Below are 26,748 nucleotides of genomic sequence, written 5' to 3' on the forward strand. Positions count from 1 at the left end.
TTGTCAACCTCACTTCCACGTAGTACACCCAATTGTCAACCTCACTTCCACCTAGTACACCCAATTGCCAACCTCACTTCCACATAGTACACCCAATTGTCAACCTCACTTCCACATAGTACACCCAATTGTCAACCTCACTTCCACATTGTACACCCAATTGTCAACCTCACTTCCACGTAGTCCACCCAATTGTCAACCTCACTTCCACGTAGTCCACCCAATTGCCAACCTCACTTCCACATAGTACACCCAATTGTCAACCTCACTTCCACTTAGTACACCCAATTGTCAACCTCACTTCCACGTAATACACACAATTGTCAACCTCACTTCCACGTAGTACACACAATTGTCAACCTCACTTCCACATAGTACACACAATTGTCAACCTCACTTCCACATAGTCCACCCAATTGTCAACCTCACTTCCACGTAGTACATGCAATTGCCAACCTCACTTCCACTTAGTACACCCAATTGCCAACCTCACTTCCACGTAGTACACCCAATTGTCAACCTCACTTCCACGTAGTACACCCAATTGTCAACCTCACTTCCACGTAGTACACCCAATTGTCAACCTCACTTCCACGTAGTACACCCAATTGTCAACCTCACTTCCACATAGTACACACAATTGTCAACCTCACTTCCACATAGTACACACAATTGTCAACCTCACTTCCACATAGTACACCCAATTGCCAACTCCACTTCCACTTAGTCCACCCAATTGTCAACCTCACTTCCACATAGTACACCCAATTGCCAACCTCACTTCCACTTAGTACACCCAATTGCCAACCTCACTTCCACGTAGTACACCCAATTGTCAACCTCACTTCCACGTAGTACACCGTCAACTGGATTTTGCAGACTACTGATGCTTTGGCATCTGGACCTAGGGCCAGTATAATCCTCGTAGGACTGTGTCTGTGTTGTAAGTGTGCTGACTGCCCCTTTACAGCCTCATCTTTTAATCGAAGATGAATATTTTAGTCTGACATTACTGTTATGCTAAATTAGTTATATATTAGTTATTGTAAGGAGCTGGACCCCATATAATGTGCAAAATAGCCTCAGTGAGTGCTGATGCACCCAAAATTACAAATTCAATTAATCAATCAATGCTTCAAAAGGAATTCTTTTTCAGATTTTAGAATATTAACAGCAGCTTTTTAAAGCAGAGGAAATGTCGAAAACGGCTTTGCTGCTGTCTAACAAGGTCCACAGAACCTTAACAATATAGAAGCCAGAATATATAAATTATAATTTCACAATAAAATTGGCGAATTTAATTGTGTCATCCTACTTTCTGCCTCACATTTACTTTGTTTCTTTCTTTCCTTAGGTCGAAGCAAGAGAGAAGCCCATGGTGATCATTCTCCAAGTAAGTGGACTTAAGCCTTTATACATATTAAAATTATATTAGCATTTTAAGAATTTAAATTGGAAGATAACTTTTGTACTGATTTGGACAACAAAGTTGTGAGTTTTTTTAATAATATGTATCACTGTATCTTGATTGAGGGAATTTAACTACTGGAAATATAATACATAAAGCCCTCATAATCAAAGAACAACCCCAGTCTTTTTATCTTCAGATGTGGGAGTTTCCAAGTGCAAACGCCTATGTTGCCATGTGCCTGATTTTTGCCCAGTCGTAAACAACACCTGCTGTCAACATGCACCCTTTGCTCACAGTTCAGGGACAGGCAGAGGATCGGAGGCCCATTTTATTTTCTACCCGTTGGCAACAGGCTTAGTAGCTGCACCTTAACCTTGTTTCGAAACTGTCAGACATACGTTTTGCAATGCAGAATGCGACAATAATTTCCCCTCACCATGGCAACTGGACCAAGCCAATTGTTTTGAAGCTTCATGTGACATCCCCTGCCTTAATTTCAAGTTGGTTCGTTGATCACTGACTTTAGGGTTGAGTGAATGCTGAAACGTATGCATTGCATTGGCCGATACTGTCAAATGTGGTATCAGTACTGGATATTATTGGTTTGGAATTTTAATCACCAATACCATTATTGACATAGGTGGGAATTGGTAAGAGTATTAGCAGTGGTATTATAGCCTGACAAGTTAAGTCCTGATATGCGCAGAATGCTGCAGAGCACTTCCTATTACGTCATCCTCCCCACCACTCTTCTACGTACTGGTCTGGCCTTGAGACTACGAGTGGTGCCAACTCAGCAAAATTAAGCTAACACAAATATGACAAACGATTTTTACTGTGTAGATTGTCGGTGCCGGTTCATATCAGTTTATCAGTGGTTCATTTGATTTAAATCCGGTCTTTGAAAATGCGTTCGGTGCGCGGACCGTAAACTGTAGTATTACACACGCATGCGTGTTAACGTTTATAACGAAGAGAAACTACTGGGCGAATTACTTCATTTTCTGAATGCGACATCGAGCAGTGGCCTGTTTTTTTTTTATTAAAGCCAAGTGGGGTGGGGGTTATTTTGTTTATCGTACGAGAAGGCAATCTGATAACACGCTTGCCTGTGTTCTTTTTTAAAGCACTGAAATGTTCTTGCTCTTTACTCTTGGCTGCATATTTTTGAAATGAAGGAATGAAATCATACCGGGTCCAACGAAATCCACAATCTGCTCTGGAAAGCCTCTTAGAGGACAGGCCAGAGAAATTGTTTACAATGTTGCAACATATTTGCGAAATCAGAAGGAGTTACATAAACTTAAGTATAATGTTGTCGAGTCCACAAGGGCTGCCACGGGAGTATCTAAATGGATGGTTTCTCAAGTTTTGAAAGAATTGGATTGGATTGATTTGTTGTTTTAAGTCCACTTTATGCACAGTAAGGCTAATCGATACTGGACATACAGTTTAAAGTGGGATCCAAACCACTATGTGCCTTCACCAGAATCGAACCCAGGATCCCTTGATTACAAGGCGACGACGCTACCACTGCGCCATCGGGAAGTTCAAGTTTTAAGAGAAGGAAAAGAGTCGTTGGCGAGGTGAGCTGAATTTCTGTACTCCGGCAGGTAGAAAACAGCCCAGGAAAAAGCGAATACAAATTTAATTGAAAATCATAAGATCATTCCGCTCCCTCCAGGTTGCAACACTGCGAACCAATGTTGCTCCGAAAAGTGGAGTGGGGAAATGTGGTGTGAGCTGCGCAACAGCTATTTGCAGTGTCTTGTTTTTAAACTTGTCAAGTTTTAGTATTGGTTCCGAGTGGTATCGACTTGACCATAATTTTTTTCAAAATTTAACAGAAATATTTATACTGTGGAAAGTTGTGTCCTTAGAAGAATTAAATTGGTCTATTCAGTGTATTCCAAATTGATGTTCCCAATTTCAATATTTATAAAGTGTATATTTTATGTAGCAGAGGTAAAAACAATTTCTGTCATATTCACATGCCAGTCAAAGTTGACTGACGTACTATTAAGAGGGTTCTCGAGAAATTTGATTCTCTGTTTGTGCCATGGCCAGGCCCATAGCCAGGATTTTATTTCAGGAGGGGGGGGGGGGCTCATCCCTTATCAGCACAGGGGTCACCAGAAATATTTGTAGAAGGGGGAAGGCCACTGATGATAAATGATCAGTATTTGATTTGATTTATTTTACTTCGCTTTTTGTGCCACTTTTGGCTAATTTGCGAAGATGGGGATGAATGATGACATGATAAAATTGATGAATGAACACTCACAAATATCCATGCCCAGGCCAGGATTCGAACTTGGGACCCCTGGCAGAACGATGTGCTAACCACTCTGCAACGGGGGCCGGCAAAACTTGATCAGTAGAAATAATAATAACAATAATTATTATCACGGTTATAATTGTCATTTTACAATAATAACTACTGTAAGGTATTAAAAGTAAACCAATTTTAAACCAAATGTATTGTTATTATTATTATATAAGTGGATAGAGACTGCTACTCAATCCACTGTATGAGTGAATATCCAACACAAGTCTTGTCCATTCTTTTTCCTCACATTTTGTACAGTTTGTGTACTGAAATTCATACTTATTGTATTTTGTTATTAACTTTTAGACATTTCGTTGAAAAAAAATGCTTTAAAAGGTTGGGCAAAATTTTACTCAAAGTTTATATTGTATGAAACTATACATTTTGAGAGCTGTGGATCCATTTATTCTTTGGATTAAATGGTAGAATATAAAAATAATAACCTGGTTCCTCTATTATACACTATTCTACTAAGGAAGTAAAATTAATTTCCACTGAACACTATTTACATTAGATATTTGTAGGATTTAAGGGGGGAGGGGCTTTAGTTCCCTTAGCCCTTCCCCTAGCTACGTGCCTAGAGTCAACACAGCTTTCCAGGAACATATCTATGATCTCAGTAAGGTTATCACATGTAATGGAGTAACGATTATTGTGCAATGCATGTTATAATCAAGGTGTCCTAGGTTCGATCCTGCACATGAAGATATATTGCACAGCGGTTTTGAAATCTCTTTAAACTGTAGGTCCAGTCTCGGTTAACCTATCTGAGTGAACTTAAAAGTAATCTTAATGACATGTTTTTTTTATTAAGACAGAAAGATGACAGAAATTTCTGCTAAAGCTTATACACATTAAAGTATGAACTACAAATTTCACTCAACGATGTGGGAAACTCATTTAAATATAGATATCTATGGCAAGTAAGTGACTGTCATATATTAAATTTGTAAAAATATGCTTTCATTTACAATTTGATTTCTTTGTAGGTGCTGAGCCAGAACCAGAAGGAGAACCAGAACCAGAACCAAAAAGCTCAGGATCATCCCGAACCCATCTCAAGTAAGCCAGTCCTAACTTAAAAGTAAGCCAGTCCTAACTTAATCAAGTACAGTATAGCATAATACAAAGGAAGGGCACTAGTTCAAGGTTATAAAATGTCCACATAACCATGAATTTTTAAGTTTCTTTATACATACTCGAAATCTTAACGTATTCGATTCACATTTACTTTGGGTCGGGTACCCTATTCTACACCCTCGAATTTTGAATTTTTTTTTTCATTATGAAGATTATGTGATCCTATTTGTGAATTTAAAAAAAATAGAGTGCGGAAAGAAGTATTTACGACTGTACAGCCGTTTAAAGTTGCGATTTTGTCGTTTGAAATTGTTGAGTCCAAATTTCCCACTGGTTCCGGGCTCCGCCCCTGGGGTAATTGACTTACCGCCCCCTACCGCTTCCGCGGCTCCGCCTTTATCTATAGAGTCCCTTTTAAAGGCATGTTAGAAATTGGCCGAAGTCACCTGCCCCCAACACTATTTCTCACTGTTTTCCGCATTGACACATGAAGATACAAAAAATGAAGGCTAAAATTAAACCTCTTTTTACCAAGGCCAGGTATTGAATTGTGAGTCGAAGTTCAATTTGTAATTCCAAAAATGAAGTAACTCCTACGTTAAAAGTCCTTGCTGTCCTTTTCCACAGAATACCAACCTCCACTCCCTTCCTATCATAAAAATTAGAAGTCTCAAATTATCCCATCCCACAAGTCATTTAGAAAAAAACAACCCTCCCCTTTACGGCATGCAGTTGCCAAAAAAAATAATTACTTCTAATTTCTGAAGTCGCATAAATGAAATCCAATGTCTGAAATGTCCAATCCGCCAATATATCACACAAATATCATATCGCAATCGCAAATGTTCCTATTGCACAAGTCAATCATAAGAAGAAAAAGAAGAAAATCAGACGTTCGCCTGTGACATAAATCGATCATCCGAAATCTTCAGACTTGCGCCTGTGACATGAATGCATCATTCGCCATCATAAAGTTCTGAAAAACCTTTTTGACGTTATGCAAGGAATTTTAATTTCATAAAAAACGTAAGTTTCGTAGCACGTAGATCTAAAAAATTACTTTCCGTGCTATTTAGAAACATCGTTTATTATGAAGAACTAATTTTTGTAACGAGAATATTTGAAATGTGCGAAAAATCGAGGGTGTAGAAAACTGTACCGGAGCCCCTTCTGTAAACAAACCGTCTCACCGATTCGATGTATCACTCTGCGTCGGCTGATTCATGACCGCCGACTACCGCAATCATCTGCTGTTACACTCATAGAACTCACCATGTTGAACATGCTGTTCACATGATTATTTTTAGAAAATAACCAATGTCATAAAATATCAGTATGTACACAAATCTCTAAGCTCATTGAAAATTACAATGCATATTCCTACAAAATGTTCACACTTATCTTGCCTTGCCATGTCACCAAATTATTTTACGAAGTGCACTATATTTGGCGGAACAAAAATCGTTATTAGGATGCTTGTCACAGTTTCCAACCGCAATAAATTTACAAACTTTCTTTGTCTTGTTTTGATCATCATCATCATCAATATATTTACTGGACTTACAGCATTGCATATGGCTGTTTATGCCCATTCTATATTTTATTTACATAAGATACAATTTACATAAAATCTACAAACAAATTTCAAATACACTCCTATCTATATCATCCTTAGAAATATACATTACCATGTTATATCATTTTGTCTAAAAAAGAATGCAAGTAAAATATATTCAATTCACATGCAAGAAAGAAGCCAAATTTATGGGAAATGATTACTGGTGCAAAGAGTTAACTATAAAGGTGAAGCAATAAGTACAAGAGAAAGAGCATTGGGTTAAAGTGAGACGTCATTTGCGGCAGCGTATCCCATACTACAAATTGGCCGTTGTTTTACTTTACGTAATGAATCCTGTAACAACGCTGGATTTTCGTGTGGATTATTTTACTTCTATGAGTTTGCAATACTTTCTGAATACAGAAGCTCCCAGGGTTGGTGATTTGAACTTTACCTATTTAATTTTTGTTACTGTCCATTATTTTACAAGGCATGTTCTCCATGTTACCATATTTACTGCCGCTAAAACGTTTTTCCATATATTTTTATACATTTAGCTAAAATATATGAGTAATTGCTGCATGGTTTAGAACAAGCTTCTAAACAAGAATTTAGCGAATTATTTAAAGAACTTAAAGACTGGTTTCTGTACGCCACTAATCATTCTCCATCGCACCCTTCTAATGAACGGGTTTCCTTCCCGATTGTATGGGGGCGAGGGAGCTGAAGCGAGTGGCTATTTAAAAACACAGCCTGGAGGCGTCAGTTCCACCGTTGCAAACAGCTTTGGCAGCAGAAAACTTCTTGTTCCGTTCTTCTTTCTGTGCCATGCTGGGCAGAGGCAGTGTTGCTACATGAATTGCGGGGAAATTTTACATTTTCGGACTTCTCTTTTATTTCTATTATATCTACACCTGCCGCAAAATGACTTCGGACCTCACTAACGTTTTCCAGCAGACTCAGGTGCATTTCTTTAAGTTCTGACACTGTCAGTCGATGGTTTTCTTTATTTCTCTCATTAGGAGAGCATCTGGAGATTTGGTTGTTTTTCTTTTCCACCCACCACCAAATTTGTGCTTTGGAATGACAGTCGGAGGCAGTCCTCTGGCGGCTGCCAGTACCTTCATTATGGTTGATTTTGCACGACCTGTTTGTTTACATATCATCTTTATCGGGATGTTTTCACTTCGCCATGCAATAATGCTGGCTTTTTCCACACTACTACAGTACTTTCCGGGCATATTGCAAATACACCTGTACAGTAGTCAGTACAGTAGGAAAATATCCAACACAAAGTGCACCACACGAAAACACAGCAATTTATCACACACCCTACAGCAGCAAGTCACCCTTCCCGTGTCAACTAACAATATGAAATGAAATGAACTCGCTTATCAGCAGTAATACACTGTTGCCATGTATCTTCATGCATAAAGAATATCATGTTCATAAGAAAACAACACTAGGTACAAGGCTACAAAGTGATAGACCGCTTACTACGGCAGATTTCACATGAGGTGCGGTAGGTGTAATTCATCTAGATTTGGGTGTGTATAATAAGTACAGCATGCCCAGCTTAAAAGTACAATAAAGGAAAATATCATTAAGTGTAATATTTAACCAAGAGCACCTTAAGCCTTACGTAATTTGAAAAGTAATCTCACTGGACCATGAGTTTCCTGGATGCTGGATTGGAAGAGGTTCCTCGTCTGTGGCCGTGCGGTCTAAGGCATCTTGCTTTGGATGGCGGCTGTGGGACGGCATGGGTTCAGTCTCTAGGAGTTTTCAGCCTGTGTAAAGGGCTGGTGATCACCCACCATCGTGAGGAAATTGGGGAGTTTCGCGTAATCCGGTCGCGTAGACCTTCTACAATGGCTGGTGATACGTCGGGCTGACCCCCCAAATATTACAATCCTGGTTGAAGATCTCCACACTTAGAGGTGACGAAGGAAAGCGTGGGAGGGAGACTGCCAGCCGGTAGGTAAGCCAAGGCCCTTCATGGGCTGTTACGCACAGGGGGGGGATTGGAAGAGGTGCTCCTTTCGCTTGGCCCCCTAGATCCCCGGACATTACTCCTCTTGATTTCTTTCTTTGGGGTTTTGTAAAGTCACAAGTATACCAGACACGAGTTCGTGACCTTTCCCTGATCTATGATTACATTTGTGCTGCAATCCGAAATGTGACTCCAGTAATGTTGAACAACACATGGGCGGAGCTTGAATACAGGTGGGCCATCTGTAGACCAACCAATGGTGCTCATATTGAGGTGTATTAGATATGTAAAAAAAGAATTCTGAGTTACTCTATAGGTAGAAGAAAACTCTGCGGAAATATCTTAATAAACTTAAAACTCATAACATTTTCTTTTATTGTACTTTTAAGCTGGACACACTGTACATACAATAAATAAGAATTGTTGCGGTAAAACAGGTTAAGTTTTCAGAATACGCCACTGCAGCTCTTTCCTCAAGAATTTCCATGAAGACCTTTTAACAACATTTATTAAAGTCAGAAGATGTATGATGATCATATTGTCATCCCTTTTCCCCCATTGCGATTATTCTGTTTGATAAGGCTGAAGGAAAAATAGAAATTGTTGCATTTTGCTTGTAAGATATTTCTGAGGGCAGCAATGCTTATCTCCATATTTTCTGTTTATAGACTGCGAAAATATGACTCCTCTCCAGAACCGGAACCAGAAGGTACGTAGACACAAAATATCATAAACTGTAAATGAAAGTTGAAGTAAATATGTAAATATGTAATTTTGTTCTTCTGTATATAAATATACAAATCATACATTAGAAAAGTGAACACTTAACAAATCTTATTTAGAAGAGGCATGCAAGTTCATAAAAAAACGATTAATTATTCTTTTGCATTATTTATGCATGAGAATGTACAATGTTCGTTGCATTTTTGAATTCTTGATTGAAAGTTGAAATAGATATTAGAAATAGTCATCTAACTTTCTATACCAGTATATTAGATATGATGCTTAATTAACTTTGAACATAAGGACAGTATATCAGTACTAAAATTTTGCATTTCAGATATCTACTAAGTGTAATTTTGAAAAACATATGGGGCATTCTATGTGAAAGTTCCTCAGTTTTTAAAATTAAATGAAATCCTGTAACTTTTTCCTATCTTGTGAGTGAACAATCTAACATTGACATTTGCATAAAAATTAATTAAGTTAAAAGGTATTTTACATATTCAAAGGACAATTGTATTCTCTCTGTCTTAAATATTCTTAAAAGTTATTTATCAAGAGAAATTATATTTCTGTTTAGAAATTACCAAGGCTAGTATGAGTACAGTAATTTCTCAATGTATGTTTGAAATAGACAGCTTCATATTTGATCATAATGCTTTGAAAAAGATATGATTCTGTACATCCAACATTCTATCTCAATTTGTGAATACTACAGGTAATACAGTCATCAGACTAGGTCACAATGCATGTAAAAGTGGCACTGAAATTACATTACAACTATTTTATCTTTACACTGCTTTTATGTATGAGAACTGTGATGCAAAAGGTAGTGGTGTTTGTGACGTGACAATATATACATGACAAAGGCTGTCTGGTACTTTTGTCTTTTTCTTAAGGAATAAAAAGTTCCTTTTCTATATATACACTGTAGCACCGAAACAGTACAAAATGTCTTTGTACATAAAAATATGCACCCGTGGATGATGTGCATTACCTGTAGCATTGTTAGTACATTTCAACTGAAAACTTAGAACACCTGGAATGAATGACAGTTTTGTCTACTTTGAAAAAACTTCCTTTGTGATTTAATGTTCCTAACAAAAGAACGTCAAAGGCAGGCAAAGATGGCCAAATGAGGAATGGGTACTATAAAAGTAAATGTGCCGCTCTCCCCCTCCTCCCTCTGAACAACCCTGGACACACACCACTGCTTATGTTCTCCTTTTGATGGAATAACTTTGATTGAAGCAGTGATGATACTGAAGGATGGGCGGGGGCAGGAACGAAGAAGTTTTGAATTTATTGCAATTTACATTCAAATTTATAAATATAAGGTATGACCAAATGAAAAGGAGACTATGGTTATATGTAAAGAATATTATAATACAGAATATTTGCATTACATAATATGAGAATTACAGTTAATGTGTAACATGATACCTACACATAATTGGCATTGATATTGATGCACTGATCCCAGCGCGTAGGAAGGGAGTGGATGGCTTCAGTGTAGAAACTCCTGGGTTGCTTACGGATCCAGTTTTCCACAGTGTTCTGCCCTTCCTTGTCTTAACCGTTGACCTTTCAGTGATTGTTTTAAGGGGCTGAAGATATGTGAGTCGCATGGGGAAATATCGGGGCTGTACAGAGGATGTGTGAGGACTTCCCATTGAAATGTTCTCAGCAGGTCAAGGATGTGGCCTAGCGTTGTCCTGGAGCAGCACTATCCCCTTTGAGAGCTTCTGCGCTTGTTTTTGATGGTCTGTTTAAGCCTCAACGTGTTGCAGTACTGTTCAGAGTTCACTGTTTCACCCTGTTCCAGCCAGTCGATGAGTAGAGGTCCTTCATCATCGAAAAGGAAACTGAGCATAACTTTTCCAGCCTTCTGCGCAAAGAAATTGGATTACAGCTCTCTGCACTGATCTCGAGGAATCCATCCACGCAAAACAACTCTCGCCAAATGAGGAAACAGCAGGCGAAACCGTTCACTACACCTGCAAGCTGGAACAAACACCGTGCCATCTATCGGCAAACATATTTACCTTCTACGATTAGATACAATGCCGCCACAGCAAAGTTCTCCTTTTCATTTGGGCATACCTTATATTTTGAATTGTTACAACTGTTGTCTACTCACCGGGAATTCCTTGAATTCTGGGAATTTTGTGTGAATTATCTGCTCTGGAGATTATGTCGAATTCTGCTTGACTTTTTCTCCATAGACGTGAAAAATTGCAACTTTTATTAATCCAAATCCTATTAGTTTATTCAAGTCTTTCACGGTTTAACTTTTATTTTTGTCGATTAAGGAAATTGAAAGAAAAGTGTGTGGAAAATAAAACAGAATTATTTCAATCCATTTGCATTGTTTGAAAACGTAAAAAATTGCAACTTACATTAATCCAAATCCCACTGAATTTACAAGGGTCGTTCAAGGTTGACCGGGATTTTCGTACGTAAAAAATCGATGAATAGCCAGATCATGATGAAACGTGCGGGTGATGTAATGTATTCCTTCGCGAGTAACTAGCGCCCGGCATGATGTATTTCGCGCATGCGCAGCAGTTGCAGCGAACATGGCGGCAAGCAGTGTGTCTGTGGCTGTGGAGCAGCAGTGTGTAATCAAATTTCTCGTGAAGGAGAAAGTGAAACCAGCTGAGATTTTCAGACGATTGCAAGCACAGTATGGTGAGCAAACGATGTCGCGGACAAGAGTGTACGAATGGTGTGAGTAGTTTCGCGAAGGACGGGAGCTGGTGATCCGCTGGAAAGATCATGGCAAGTGTCTTCTGGGACATGAAGGGCGTTATCCATGTGGATTTTCTGGACAAAGGGAGCACGATTAATGCCCAGTATTACTCCACATTGTTGAGTGGTGCTGTACGAAAGTCCATTCGCAAGAAAGACCTGGGATATTGTCTGGAAATGTCATTCTTCTCCATGACAATGCCCGCCCTCACACGGCCAATGTGACAACAACAACTCTGGCCGACATGCGCTGGGAAGTTCTGCCCCATCCCCCCTACAGTCCAGATTTAGCCCCCAGTGATTATCATTTGTTTGCACCCCTTAAAGACCATCTGGGAGGGAAGAAATTCACGACAGGCGAAGCACTGCGGAGCGATGTCCTCCAGTGGCTACGACAACAACCAAGTTCTTTCTACGCCAAAGGAATTCGGGAGCTGCCAGAACGATGGCAACGGTGCCTCGGCACGCACAGAGAATACTTTGAAAAACTGACATAGTTTGGTGTTTCTTCTGCTACCTATTTCCTCTGCAGAAATAAAAGTCCCGGTCAACCTTGAACGACCCTTGTACACATATTTATTAATCCCTTCAGGCAAATGTTTGACAGTTTAGCTTTTTTTATCTCCGTAAAAAATAAAACAGAATTCTCTCAATCCATTTGCTTTCATAATGTCCTTTCGAGACAGACTGGATGTTATTTTGAAGTTGATTAGGTATATTTGAAATTCTTATACAATTAACAATTTTTCGTACATTTTATATCCCATAACATTTGTGACTTGTGTGTGTAGATGTATTTCTAGTCTGAGTATGTGAAATGGCATATGTAAACTCTCCACACGTATAACCATTCAATTGAATTGAATTAGAAATGTTGTATACATGGAATCACATAGATCCTTTGTATTGTTAATATATTAATGTGTGTCGGAGGGGGGAGTGAGAGGCAGTAATGCATCAGGTTGAAATGGAGAAAACATCTGCTTGATTATTTGAAAAGTTTGTAAAGAAAAACCAAGAATTATACTTGAATTTTATCATGGTCCTAGAGCAGCCACTCTGAATTTGTAAGATTGCCAGTTCACAGTGATATAAACTCAGCCATTTGTTATATTTTAGTGACACCACATGTGTCATGAATAAAGTCATTGCCTATTACAGAACTGCAGGGTACAGCACACTCAATTTACATGAAGATTCAAGGCCTCCCCGATGGCATAGTGGTAACATTACTGCCTTGTAATCAAGGGGTCAGAGGTTTGATATCCAGTAGAGCCACATGGTGGTTTGGATCCCACTTTAACCTGCAGATCCAGTCCCAATTAGCCTTTTTGTGCATAAAGTGGAATTAAAAATGCTCAGATTCTGCTGGGTACATTTCAAGGAATAACCAGATTTAATTTTTAGAATGAAGATAATGGCATGTTTTTTTTAAAAACAAAACGTACTTCTGATAGTAATTTTTGGCGCATATTGGTAAAGGTAAAAAAAAGGTAAAGTGCTCCCCTGTGCATAGCACCACGCCATGAAGGCGTATAAGGGGTGTGGGGGTAATGCCCCACACTTTCTTCATCCGGTCATGAGTGGGGGTGATGTGATCAGCATCATGCCCCTGACCGCCTTTACCCCCCCAGGGTTTCCCCCAGGTACCCATGTTATTCGACGCTGGGTGGGCTCTGGGGCCGCTTCCATCGTTAGAAAAGTTCCCGGATTTGAACCGGCCGGGGATCGAACCCGGGACCTTTAGCATGGTAGTCAGACACGTTACCGACTGAGCCACCGTGGCCACTTGGTAGTTGTCAAATTCTAAATCTATATTGTGCTAATGCATTGGAAAACATAGTTTGTATGTGCTGTAAGGTGATTTTTTACTAGGGCTGAGCTGATACCAGTTTGAACCGATACCGATGCTGATACCTCTTATTGATTCCCACTGATACCATATTCAAGCATTACACCAGACTATTACATTACTTGTTATGTTATACAGGGTGACCTGTAATTAGATGTATTCCCTGAAAGGGGTTAAAGTAGAGGCAATTTGCAATAATTGCATATACAAATGTGAATGTTAGCAACATTTGTACCTTGTTGGATAGCTGATGACACAAGGAAGTAATTTAAGTAATTTGTACGCTTCGTGTCATGCCATTTTTGTTATTAATATGTTGCCAAGTAAATTAAGATTGGATTTTTTAATCACCGCTTGTAAGTTTAGATCCACCCGTTACTTACATGTGATTGTTATTTGGGACAAACTTTTTTCGACGAACCACTTATTTGTTAGCTATCAGAAAATGCTGAAATATGTGCCATACAATGAGCTGTTTTTTTCTCAATTTGTATTTTTATGTCGAAAATTGTCATTAAAAAAAATAGAAATTCGATTATCTCGAAAACTACTAACTTTTGGACGGGGTATCATATGGTCAAATTTATTGCAAGTTGCCTCTACTTTAACCCCTTTCAGGGAATACATCTAATTTCAGATCACCCTGTATATAAAAAAAGATTTAATATAAAACTGGTACAAAAAAGAAAAGAAACTTCTAATTTTGCATATTTTGCAAGATAATTAGACTGTGAAAGTGTTGCGCGGTATTTTTGCAAACCCGTGAAAGATCAAAATACCGGAAAAGTATCAGTCGACATCGGTACATAAATTCCAACTGATACCGATACATCGGAATCGGTATCTGTTCAGCCCTATAATTTACCTTACACCACTTCGTTGATCACAGAATTTGAATAAGGATGAAAACTCATTCTTGCTGCATCCGTTGTCAATAATTGTAGAGAAGTTGGCAAAACTGTCATTTAGAAATGCATGGTGGTTTATTTAGTTTGTAGCACACTCTCTTAATACTGTTGCATTATTGTACATTGTAGCATTTAGAATGTTACTTTCTTACTTAAGGGATTGGTGCTTGGTTATTTTCTCCTATCATATTTTTGTCTCCAATAGGGGAACCTACAGGAGAGCCGAGTTCAGAACCTGAACCGAGCTCTGAACCAGAGCCAAATTCAGAACCTGAACCTGAACCAAACTCTGAACCTGAACCGAGCTCTGAACCCGAGCCGAGTTCAGAACCTGAACCAAAATCTGAACCTGAACCTAGTAGTGAACCAGAACCAAGCTCGGAGCCCGAACCTAGTTCTGAACCTGAGCCCAGTTCCGAACCTGAACCCAACTCTGAACCTGAACCAAAATCCGAACCAGAATCAGAGCCTGAAGCAGCACCTGAAGGAGAACCAGAAGGTATTGTTACAAGACAGCAAGTTTGTTCTAGCAGTTATTTGAGAATTTAAGTTTGTTTGTGCCATTTTAATATGTATGTGAGTATGTATATATGATTTAGGCCATTAGGGTTTAGGCATAGAAGCAGAGTATTGTTGAAATTGTTAAATACTTACATGTTTTGTTTATATGGCGTACGCTTTTAGAAGGAACATGAGTTCGGCCAATACCCAGCCAGTGCTACTGCGCTGTTGCCAAACTAACTGCTAGCGCAAGGGTAGGACAGAAAATTTGCGATGCGTCCATTATTTTGATAATGCATGCACAGTACATATGACTATAAGTACAGTGAAATAATATAATGAATATTTCTACACAGGATTATAATATCATATCACTGTAGCATATACGAGAAACCCATACCTGAAAGAAGCTTGAAGGTATTTATTGTAGAGGAACTGCAAGGTCATCATCACTGCTCTCGTCATTTTCCTCGGTCTTCGTATCACTGATTTCACTCATTTCCGAGTCACTCTCCTGGAAGTTAATGATTAGATTTTGCACTATGCTGTCTCGAGCCACTTCCTTGTCAAAATCCTCTTCCTGAAGCTTTTCGACGTGGAAAGATTATCACAAGCCGCTCTCAGGTTGTGCATTGTTCTCAAAAATTTAATTCTCGCGGCAACTATATCACCCCTTTCTAACAGAAATTTATGCCCATCGTTGTTTTTTTATATATATATTTGAAGCCCAACCGTTTTAGTATTAACCCCATAGAAGTAGTGGAAGCAGTGTAATTAATTCTTTCCCTCATGACGCACAATCAATCATCTAAGCTAGTAACACTTTTCTGTTTTCTGGCATGTTCCCAGGAGATTTAAATAGGGGTTACCGATTTCTGTGGTGGATGTTTTACCCTGTTTTACAATACGCGACACAGTATGAACACTTACACCACATGCTTTAGCCAAAAGTTCTCTACTATGTGAAAACACTGTTTCAGCACGCACTTCTTCCGACGCCAATTCCTTGAAGTACGAATACACTTTAAAAATAATATTTCTCCCTTGTGAATGTATTATTGTACCCTTGGTACCTGCACTACTGGTGCCAGGTTTCGAGAGAGACATTATTTATAATAAAAAGAACACACGGAACACACACTATTGCACGAAAAGGCTGTATTTAATCTTTTCACAAATTGTTCTTTGTGGCGCACAAGTGAACGATAAGCAAATAATTTTACACCGGCCTTGCTACGAAAACGCTGAACTCAAAGTGACCCAGACTTTCAATGTTCGAGAACGCCCAGAACATTGAAGGGTCATTGTTTATCGAGACGAATTTAACCCCCACAGTTTTCTCTAAACGCAACAACTCAGCTGCGTCAACACGGGGGCAACAAAAAAAAGAAAAAACGAGCGGAAGGAAATGAAAGGTGATGTTTCCCTTGTTTCTTCAAGGAATGATAACTCCTGCTGTAGGCGACGGAAATTCATGGGACTTGGACAGTCAGGTTCAAAATGTCTTTCCCCATCTTATGATGAACCTTAAAGTGGCGAGTTTTATGAAAACTTCTTGCGCGCAAGAAAAATACACAACACGGCATTTAACTTCCGCGCCACAGTCTCCTAACCATACAACGTTGCACTCCTGCCATTGGCTGATCACCACGCACACCCTCTGCGAGGCCCCGCCCGATATCGCTTCTAAAAGCGTGCGTCGTATAGTAGGGATCGATATGAAATTTTGGCCAATGCTGATAAAGTACCAATGCAAGTACTGATATTAAAAAAAGTACCGATATTGAACTAATCCAATATAAATAGTTCATTGACTTCCTTAATATATGTATGTTACCAGGTGAACTAAGTTTTTGCAATGCAAAAGAGGCTGCATATTTACTTTTTAGAAAAGTACAGAATGTTTATATCCATAAAAATTTTAACAAAATGGCACAATATTGCATTAAATTGTAAGATACTGATAAATACAATGGAAAATTATCGGTAATTTTACCAATGAACTGATAAACCAATATACATATATTGGCAGATACCGATAGAGTACTGTTTAATCTGTCCTATCCCTATTTTTTACTATTAATATATGTCTTTGATAAGTTTGTATGTCTCACGTGTAAGTGTTCAATATGAGAGACCTTTGTCACACCACAAATATAATTGCAAACCAACCGGAGCAGCTGTTGTGATGCATTGTTTTAGATCATTTAAACTGACAACAAATGGAGGAGGAAAACTGTCTTTAATATAACGCCATAAGGATGACAGTAACAGAGTTTGTTTTCACTAATTCCAGCATACAAAAAGCTTTCTTTGCCAGAGTAGCAGCCATTTTGCTTAACTGATGCTCACATAATGCTGATGTCATGAACAACTGAAGTCTTAGAAACTTTTCTTCCACAAACTGTACTACTGGATGTAATTTCGTGTCTGTTTAATAATTTGGGTTTTACATAATGTTGAAGGTGTTTACAGTATTTCTTTTATAGTAACCCTTTATTATCTCCAAATGTTGTTGTAGGGTAATATTTTGAAATATTCCAGGTTTTGATCATGACAAAATATCGATATAGCATTCATAGTTGCAATCTCTATCTATCTAGTTGTCTTTTAAGCTTTTTTCATACTTTAGACTTGTAGAATATAAAGGGTGTCCCAATAAAAGGGACGGATTTAATATGCTTAAGAAAATACTGTATATTTAGAAAATGACAATTTTTTTTACATCATTACAACGGGTAAATGTTCCGATTTAAGAGTGAAAGATGACAGCCTCAAATTTTTTGATCAACTTGCAAAATGTACTCTCTCACTAGGCACACTTTCACATCCAAGGATTGCACAAAGCTTCCTAACACTCTCTGCATAACACTCGCCATTCTTGTAATGATTTTCCTCTATCGTTTCTCCTTTGTGTAATGCTCCATGTCAACTAAGCTGCAACAATCACTGCTAAAGGAACTTGTAAGAACAGTGTTACCAACCCATCCACAAGACATATTGCGAAAATCAAACCTGGCATTCTTAATTCGGAACATTTACCTGCTGTAATGATGTAAAAATACTTGTCATTCTTTTTTTATAAAAGTATTCTATTAAGCATATTAAATCCGTCACTTTTGTTGGGACACCCTATATTTACAGTAAATATTTTCTTACAAAAATTCATCACACAATGCAAGATATCTTGAAATAATCTGAGGTTTATGGGAAATTATAGATATGTACAGTCACGGACACTTCTGGGTTGGAATGATCGAATTTACTTTCAGTGGAATAGTTACAACCCAGAAGTGTTCGTGACTGTACATGTAAAACAAAAAAGATATTTAAAAATTGATACAACTTAGAAAATCCTTTTGATTAGTCATTTATTTTTTTATCATTAAATGAACCAAAACAATAAACATTGATGACAGCTAGTACTAGTTTCATAATTTCTTTTCTGATAAATAACTGTCCACTGGTTCCATAATTTATTTCAGTTCTGTTGTAAAGAAATAATTATGTTTTTGGAAATATACATTGCTGATATCTACTATGTATTTTACATACGCATTGATAGTTTTTTCCCAATGTGAATTTATTATTAATTTTAATAAGTGGCATTTGTTCGTAGGTTCTGCTGAACCAGAGAGCAAACAAGAAGCAAGAGGTATGGCACTAAATATGTATACTCTAATTCTATGTATTAGAAACACATTACAGTAAACCCTTGTTAACACAAACTCGCTTAAGACGAACACTCGGTTAACATGAACAAAATGTTGGTCCCGGCAGGGATGTTTTATATCTTATAGAAAGTTTTACCGGTTAACGCGAATTTCGGTTACCATGAATTACGAACTGTTTTTTAGTCCGTTGTGTCATTAGATCTCATTTACCACAAACTTTCAAAGTTTTTCATAACTTTTTTCTGCTGTTCCTCTGCTAGGTATGTAAGAAATCGCTCAACAATCTCTATCATCTTGTCAACAATCAACTTATACAGTATTGTAACCAACAGATTCAGATCAACAATGTGTTCAAATGTGTTTATCTATTCTTTAAAACATAGCCCGTACGAGTAACATCAAGATTAAAACTTGGGTGCAATTGCTCGAAAATCGCGATCATTGCGTCAAAAATGAGCTTATACGTATTTAACTAACAAATTTAGTTGTGTGTTCAGATGTGTTTTTCTATTATTTAAAATGTAGATGACGGAAACCCAAAGTTGGAGTGTGCGTGATGCAATAAAAGCTATCGCCACATCCTGGGAATCTGTGTCATCACAACACATACAGAACTGTTTTTCACCAGAAAATGATCTGAGTACTTTTGTTAAAAGTTAATTACTGTAGTAGTTTTTTTATGATGACATACATAAATGTAATACATATTGTAGAAAGAACTGTATTGCAACAATAAAATTTGAGTCCCCGGTTAGCATGATTTTTTTTAACACAAACTCTTGATTTTTTTGTCCCTTGGGATTCGTGTTAACGAGGGTTTACTGTAATTGAATTTCTACAAGTTGTTATTTTTTTAAGCTCCCCTGGCAGTCTTTCAGAATTTAAGAAGTTATCCTACATTGTTGCTTGGAATTTTTTTAAATCTTTTAATTTCCTGAATATAATTTAAAAAAGAGAATTTAATTAGGAGATGTTTTATTCAATTACATTAGTTCACTACACTAGAACAATATTCTTATTGTGGTCCAAAGCTCTTAACACCTAAGGCCGGTTTGACGTACACCATACATCCGCATCGTGGCTCTAAATAAATGACTGTTCCGTGCCACCTATTGGCATGGAAAGAAATGAAATTTCTTCTGCTTGCTAGTGAGACCGTATTGTACTGCCACCTATTGTTATTTTGCAAAAATATTTCGAAAATTACTTTTGTTTGTCCCTTGTTTGCGGTAGTTTTTCATAAAAAAAAGGATGGCGGGGAGCAGTGGATTGAAGTGAGCGACAAAATTCGTGAAATTACTGAAGAAAGTGACGATGATTCATCCTCTAGATTATTGTCAGGTAGTGATGAAGTGGAATCTCAACAATCAAATGAAAACAGTGCTGTGCGAATTTACCGTGTTTCTGAGTTTAAAATTACCACACAGGCGCTATACTTCTGGGTATTAAAATTCCATCCTTTGGGGTTAATTACAATTTTATATGCACATATTGTATAGAGTGATCACAAAGTCCCATTACCCCCTATGTAATACATAGTTGTTTCTTATTGTTGCATTTACTGCCATCATGCCAGCAATGTTGAGGAGAATTTCCCATCGTACATGGCGGAGAATCATACTCTGTTATGAAAACGATGGTGTACACACAGACAGTCTGGACTAAATCATAACGAATAGTCACACTACCTCCGAGTTGTCATCTGCCATGATTTCACATTAATACAATGCGACCATCTATGATGATGTGGACATGTGATAGGGGGTAATGGGACTTTGTGACCACTCTGTACATCTCCTTTGTTTAATGAAGTGAAAGCTGTATCTGTAAGTTAACTTCAGTATTTATACAAATATTCTTGTAAAGTTTTTCGTTCCATATATAAGTATCTCTTTATTTAAAAAATACCACAATCATAATATTCTGTTTTTCAAGACTACTTTCTTCTAATGTTTCATTTTTAATAAATATGCGTAAGCGAATTACTAACTTTTCCCATGAAACTTACTTGTCACCATCTACTTGGAAACACATTGCTTCACTGTTGGGCTGGCTTCCGGTAATTACAGCTCCGGTACATAGAGCTGGAACCTCTACAAGTAAGTTTCATGGAAGAAGTCAGTAATTCGCTTACATATATTCATTCTACAACTGTGTCTTTTATTCCCCAAACATGAAGTATAATTTCTGTTTTCAGGTAACTCTGCTTCAACTCTGTATCCATACGCCCCTCGACATGATTTCAACCCAATGGACTGCACTGACATTGTGATTGGAATGGCCAATGGAACAGCAAGTCGTATTTGGGATTATTACACTCGTGATAGGTAAGTAAATCTAACATCAGAAGAAAATAAAGTTAAGGACAGGAGAACAGTTTGTGTCCAGAGAGACACGAGGTTGTAGGAGGGGAGAAAAGCTAGCATTATGCTTAATGTAGTATTTGGTATGGTCAATAAATGACTGGATTAATGCCGTACAAAAGCGAAATAAAATGACAGAGCGATGGAAGGTATGGGATATGTAGGCCAGGCTGGGGTACGCCCCACATGTCTGCGAGACTAGTTCCAGACCACATCGCTAGGTGGCAGCACTGGCAGGGAAGGGAGGTTGTGTATGTGCAATTTGTTCCAAGGCGCCAGTCATTCAGTGAGGTGAGTCATGGCGTTCACAGTATCAGGTGCCTCAACAACGCAGGGGAGTATGCCATTACGGATGAGTCCTTTTCTGCCATTGATGACCTCATACGGGAGTGTCGGGGGATTAGTTTGAACCAGATTGCAACCGAACTCTGCATTAGTCACGGTACAGCATACACTATTGTTCATGAACACCTTCACTGTGGTGTTGCCTTCTGCCGTCAAAAACTGTATCACGGATTGCTGGACCTCCTTTGTGACACCTGACACTGTGAATGCCATGAGGAAAATTGCACATACGCAACCTCCCTTCCCTGCCAGTGCTGCCACCTAGCGACGTGGTCTGGAACTCATCTCGCAGACATGTGGCATACCCCAGCCTGGCCTACATATTCCGTAAGTTTCATCGCTCTGTCACTTTATTTTCGCTTTTTTCACAGCATTTATCCAGTTATTTATTGACCATACCAAATACTATTATTTTACTTCTTCTTTCGGGAATATCAAACTTCAGATGGTACAGAAAAACACATGAACAGAAGGAGGACAGGTTGAAGATTTGATTAGCAGGCAGAAAAGTCGAAGTGTGCATTTCATTAGCGGTAACTTAAAGATGTTGCATTTCTTTCTCCATAAGGAATACATGGGATTCTGAAAATTCTTATTCATTATATTTTTCAAACATGATATGTAGCCCAATCATCAAATTTAAAAATCGCTCCCACTTGCAACATGGGAAGAAATTCATACTTTCTTGTACACCAGGTTTATTTTTAGTAGCACTGCCCATTCTGAAGATATTTGAAATAAATGCACACCTGTTGCGAAACTCACTCTTCACCTTAATGTACTGAAATTGCTTTCACCTTCACTTAAACCTAAAACTGTTATGGGAAGAAAAAAAATGGAGGAAAAGAAGAAGAAAATACAGAGAAGAACCAGAACTAGTCTGTGACCATCCTAACATCGCATCTTTGTTATCTCACCTGATGAAGACAGAAACAGTTGTGTTTATAACCAAGTATGTGCCAGGAATACCAATCAATTTAAGCAGTGAGAAAAATCACTTATTACATTTATTAATATTGATGATATGTGTTTGTGGTCTTTGGATAATGAAACATTATGATATTTCAGAAATTAAAGCAAAAGCTCATTGAAATATTTTAAGTTTCTTTCTAATGTACAAAAATAAACCCAACCCTACAGCACAGCCGCCATTGATTCTGAAAACCTTTTTATTTGCATATTATGCTACTATCTTTTTAGGATGCAATTTGACTTAACAGAGGGCTCAGAATATCGAGAATGTCATTCCGTTATTAACCGGGAGTGACTTGTTTTTTTAATCAGTGCCGTTTCTACTAAAATTGGCAGTGATAGGCCCTGGATAATATGATTAAGCATCCCCTTCTCATGTTTATTATATAATTAATAATTTTATGCAGCGAATCTGAACTATGCATGCGAGTGTGTGAAAGCACAAATAACATAACATCTGAAGGGTCAAATCTACGGGAAAATAAATGCTGGTCTTTTATTTCAAATTAGGCCAAAAACAATAATAGTTTCCGCATCTACAATTTTTAACCACTGCATCGATTCTGTCATCGCCTCATAATAAATGTGTCTTGGGTTCGATACATGGTTGAGGCACACAGTGATTCGTTCGGATTACACATTACAACTGTAGGTCTAGTCCCAATAAGACAATAACATTCTTATAACAAGAAACCTCAAAACTCTTCCTCCAAGTATGTTCATTATTCAGAAATATCCAACAAGCTTTTTCTAAAATTGAAAATAACTGTATTCAATTACCATCACAAAAATATGTAAAACTTTGGTTATAAATTCGAAAGTAGTTTCTGTTTATTACTTAGCATACAGAATTTTTGTTGCCGTATAAACTATACATTAACTGTCATGTTGCATTTTGTTGTACTCACTTTTATAAAACTTTGATAAGTAGAAAGTATTGTGACACAAGTCTTTGATTTTCCCATAGGTCCACTCCAAGATTTGATACATTCTGGGGAGGCAAAAATGATTTAACAGCAGCTCTAGGATTTGAGAAGGATGGAGTCACTACAATACTGTTCAGGAAAAAGTTGAAAGGTAAGAGATATAGCACCAGGGTGGCTACTCGCCGGGAATTATACATGAATTATTGGCTACGGAAATTGCAACTTTTATTAATCCAAATCCCATTGAATTTCCTGAGGGAAGTTTTTCACAGTTTAGCTTTTATTATTATCAAGGAAGGAAAAGAAAGCTGGGCAAAAAGTGAAACAGAATTCTCTCAATTCATCTACTTTGTTAGTGTCTTTTACAGAACAGTTCGTCGGACATATGGAAGATTATTGCAATATAAGATATATTGAAGTTGATTAGGTAAATTTGATGTTGAAATTCTTATACAATTAACAATTTTTCGTAGATTAATATATCCCGTAACATATGTGACTTGTGTTTGCAGATGTATTTCGAGTATGTGAAATGGCAAATGTAAACTCCCCACCTTAAATTATGTATATATATATATATATATATATATATATATATATACACATCATTTTATTTAATTGAATTAGAATATTTGGATACACTGGAATCCCACAGGCCCTTTATATTGTTAAGATATTTGTGTGTGTGTGTTTGGTTGAGTGATGGGAGGCAGTAATATGTAAGGTTGAAATCCTTACGTTCCCCAAGAGGAACTGGGATCGGTTGAGGGTCGTAGCTCAGTTCATCACTCATCCCCTATAATGGTGCACACGTCGTTCATGTAGAGCTTGGCTTTGATATGCAAGAGGTGACTAACATAGAAATGAATGGCAAAACACAACGCTTGAGTTTTAAACCCCTAAGGACTGGATCAACATGGCTAATGGAAAACGGTATACCTGTCTGTCTAGTAGTTGATAGTTTTTCTTGTATGTACGCATTGCTTGCATTATAGAATTATTTTCCTGTAGTTTACGAATCAGAACATTCGCGTATAACAATGGATAACATATTTTTAAATTTTTTCCTGAGAGCATAAAGACTATGTTCTAATAATGAGGATGTCAAAAATGAAGAAGAAAGGCTCTTTAATATAGCAAAAGAAAATGGCTTTCACACTAACAGAATAAACCAAATCAAAAAACAAGTTGCAAGAAAACTAAAGGAAAAGAGAAATACAGACAAAGATGAAAAATCTGTTGAAAAGAAATTTGTGTGCATTCCATTCCACAAGGGATTCTCACATAAAATTGCAAAAATTTTTAGAAGTTTTAATTTCAAAATTGTTTTTAAATCACCAAGAAGTTTGGAATGTACATTTAATGAATTAAAAATGAGAAACTCTCTACCAGATGTGGAAACCACAGGAATATATAAGTTGTTCATGTTCAAAGGAATATGTGGGACAAACAGCAAGGAAAATGGCAATAAGATGGCACGAACACGATTTGGACATTATAAATCTAAACCCAAGAACAGGTTTGTCAACTCATATCATCGAAGAGAAGCATTTGATTAAAAAGAGAAGGGTTTTAAAAAGATTAACGGGAAACACAGAGTTGAATGTCTGGGAAGCTTCGTTCATTGCAGAAGAACACTGGAATAAATTAAATAATGAAAATGGTAACATAGATCCAGTATGGAGTTTTCTTTTTCACAAATGGAGTAAGCCACCATCTTTAAAATTTAATGTAACAGAAAACATCAAGAGACTTTGTGAAAACAATGATGAATTTGAATTACCTGATGATATTTTGGATTCATAAAAAAACTGAAATAAAAATAAAACAGACTGCTTTTTTCACAGTTAAGTTGCTATATTACAACAATGTAACTGACAACATCCATTATATAACAGATTCTTTTTGTTTAAAAATTGCTAACCATTGTTATAACTGTATCTTTAGTCAAAATGAAAATATATGTCTGATGAAAGGAGCGTGTGTTCTCCTGAAACGTCACAAAGAAAAACTGTTTTCTTATGCTTGTAATAACCGTAAACTACAGGAAAATAATTCTAGTAGTTGATGTTCTGCGAAGAGTCGTCATGGTCGTGACTGTACAAAAAGTCTGAGTCACGACAACACGTTCTTCCTTGAATCGTACTTCTGCCTCTTTCTCTGTAATGCTCGTAAAAGCTCTCTCATCCCGTCCTCCCAGATATTTATCCCGATCGAATTTCCTAATAATGCCGAATCAGTTACCTGTAGTCTCTTCCTGGATTGCAATTGTTTACACCTGTTTGCAACGAAGCGATCAAGGAAGCTCGGCAATGTCTGACAAGGCATTCCTCAGATGTTTCTAGATATTTCCTGTTTGGAAAAGTGAGGGCTAAATGTAAAGTTGGTATGTAAATTTGGAAATTAGAAATTAAGGAAAGTAAATACCGGGTGTCCCAGAAGTCTTTCCCTGGTTACAAACTTTATTCATATCCGCTATATGTCATGTAGAGATGTGAAAGTGGTGTCAAAATGTTGGAAAACTAATCAAGTTTATTTGTTGCAGGTTTCAGTAATGTGGCTGTAGTGTAGCAGTGTCAGTGCCAAGGAATCCTGAATGAATGCTCTTGACATCGGGTGGCATCTTTCCATACAATGTTTCTTGTACTTGACAGGATTTGGGAATGAAGATAAATTCCATTTTTTAAATACCAACTTATTGATGGCAGATATTCTAGACAAAAGAATTCTGTACATTTGAAAGTTCCTCTGCACTGTTATTGGTGACGGGGTCTCTTGATACCAGAGGACATGCTGAGCTTTTTTTCTGATTTGTGAACATTTCCGGTTTTCTGGGCACTGACACTGCTACACTACAGCCACGTTACTCAAACCTGTAACAAAAAAACTTGGTTAGTTTTCCAACATTTTGGCACCACTTTCACATCTCTACCTTGCATATAGCGGATATGAATAAAGTTTGTAATCAGGGAAAGACTTCTGGGACACCCGGTATTTATTTTCTTAATTTCTAATTTCCAAATTTACATACCAACTTTACGCAAGTAGGGATCGTATAAATAAATGTTAAGAAAAATGAAAAAAAAAAGGTCAAGAAAATACATGAAATAGTCAAGAATTATGGATATGTTATTTTGGTAAAAACCCTGTAAATAACAAAAATAAAAATATTATATTAAAAAACTTGTTATGTCATGTGCTGGCAACATTCTTGCTTAGAAGAACACAAAAGACAAACAGCATGATTTAAAGACACTTTAAAGTGTCTTGTATCATGCTGTTTATGTGTTTTGTGTTTTATATCAAAAATTAAAATGTTGCAAGATAATGAAAGTTTCTTGTATGATTTTATAATATTCGTG

At 37.4% G+C, this 26,748-nt stretch overlaps 1 protein-coding gene across 3 annotated transcripts in view; it reads left to right on the top strand.

The window, feature by feature from the left end:
- nahoda (DOMON-like domain-containing protein nahoda) overlaps window positions 1-26,748 on the top strand; it is a 309,215-nt gene that overhangs the window by 250,983 nt on the left and 31,484 nt on the right. For 2 of the 3 annotated variants that reach the window (XM_083115355.1, XM_083115357.1), the window contains exons 8-14: window positions 1,355-1,393; window positions 4,730-4,802; window positions 9,040-9,080; window positions 14,811-15,104; window positions 18,726-18,761; window positions 20,978-21,107; window positions 23,428-23,537. In XM_083115355.1, coding sequence (XP_082971481.1) covers window positions 1,355-1,393; window positions 4,730-4,802; window positions 9,040-9,080; window positions 14,811-15,104; window positions 18,726-18,761; window positions 20,978-21,107; window positions 23,428-23,537 — 723 coding nt within the window. The remainder of the gene's footprint in view (window positions 1-1,354; window positions 1,394-4,729; window positions 4,803-9,039; window positions 9,081-14,810; window positions 15,105-18,725; window positions 18,762-20,977; window positions 21,108-23,427; window positions 23,538-26,748) is intronic. The other variant, XM_083115356.1, reaches the window with a different exon arrangement.

This window comes from Lepisma saccharinum, chromosome 30 (genome assembly GCF_977018435.1).
Source record: "Lepisma saccharinum chromosome 30, izLepSacc3.1, whole genome shotgun sequence".
In the NCBI taxonomy this organism is placed as follows: Eukaryota; Metazoa; Arthropoda; class Insecta; order Zygentoma; family Lepismatidae; genus Lepisma; species Lepisma saccharinum.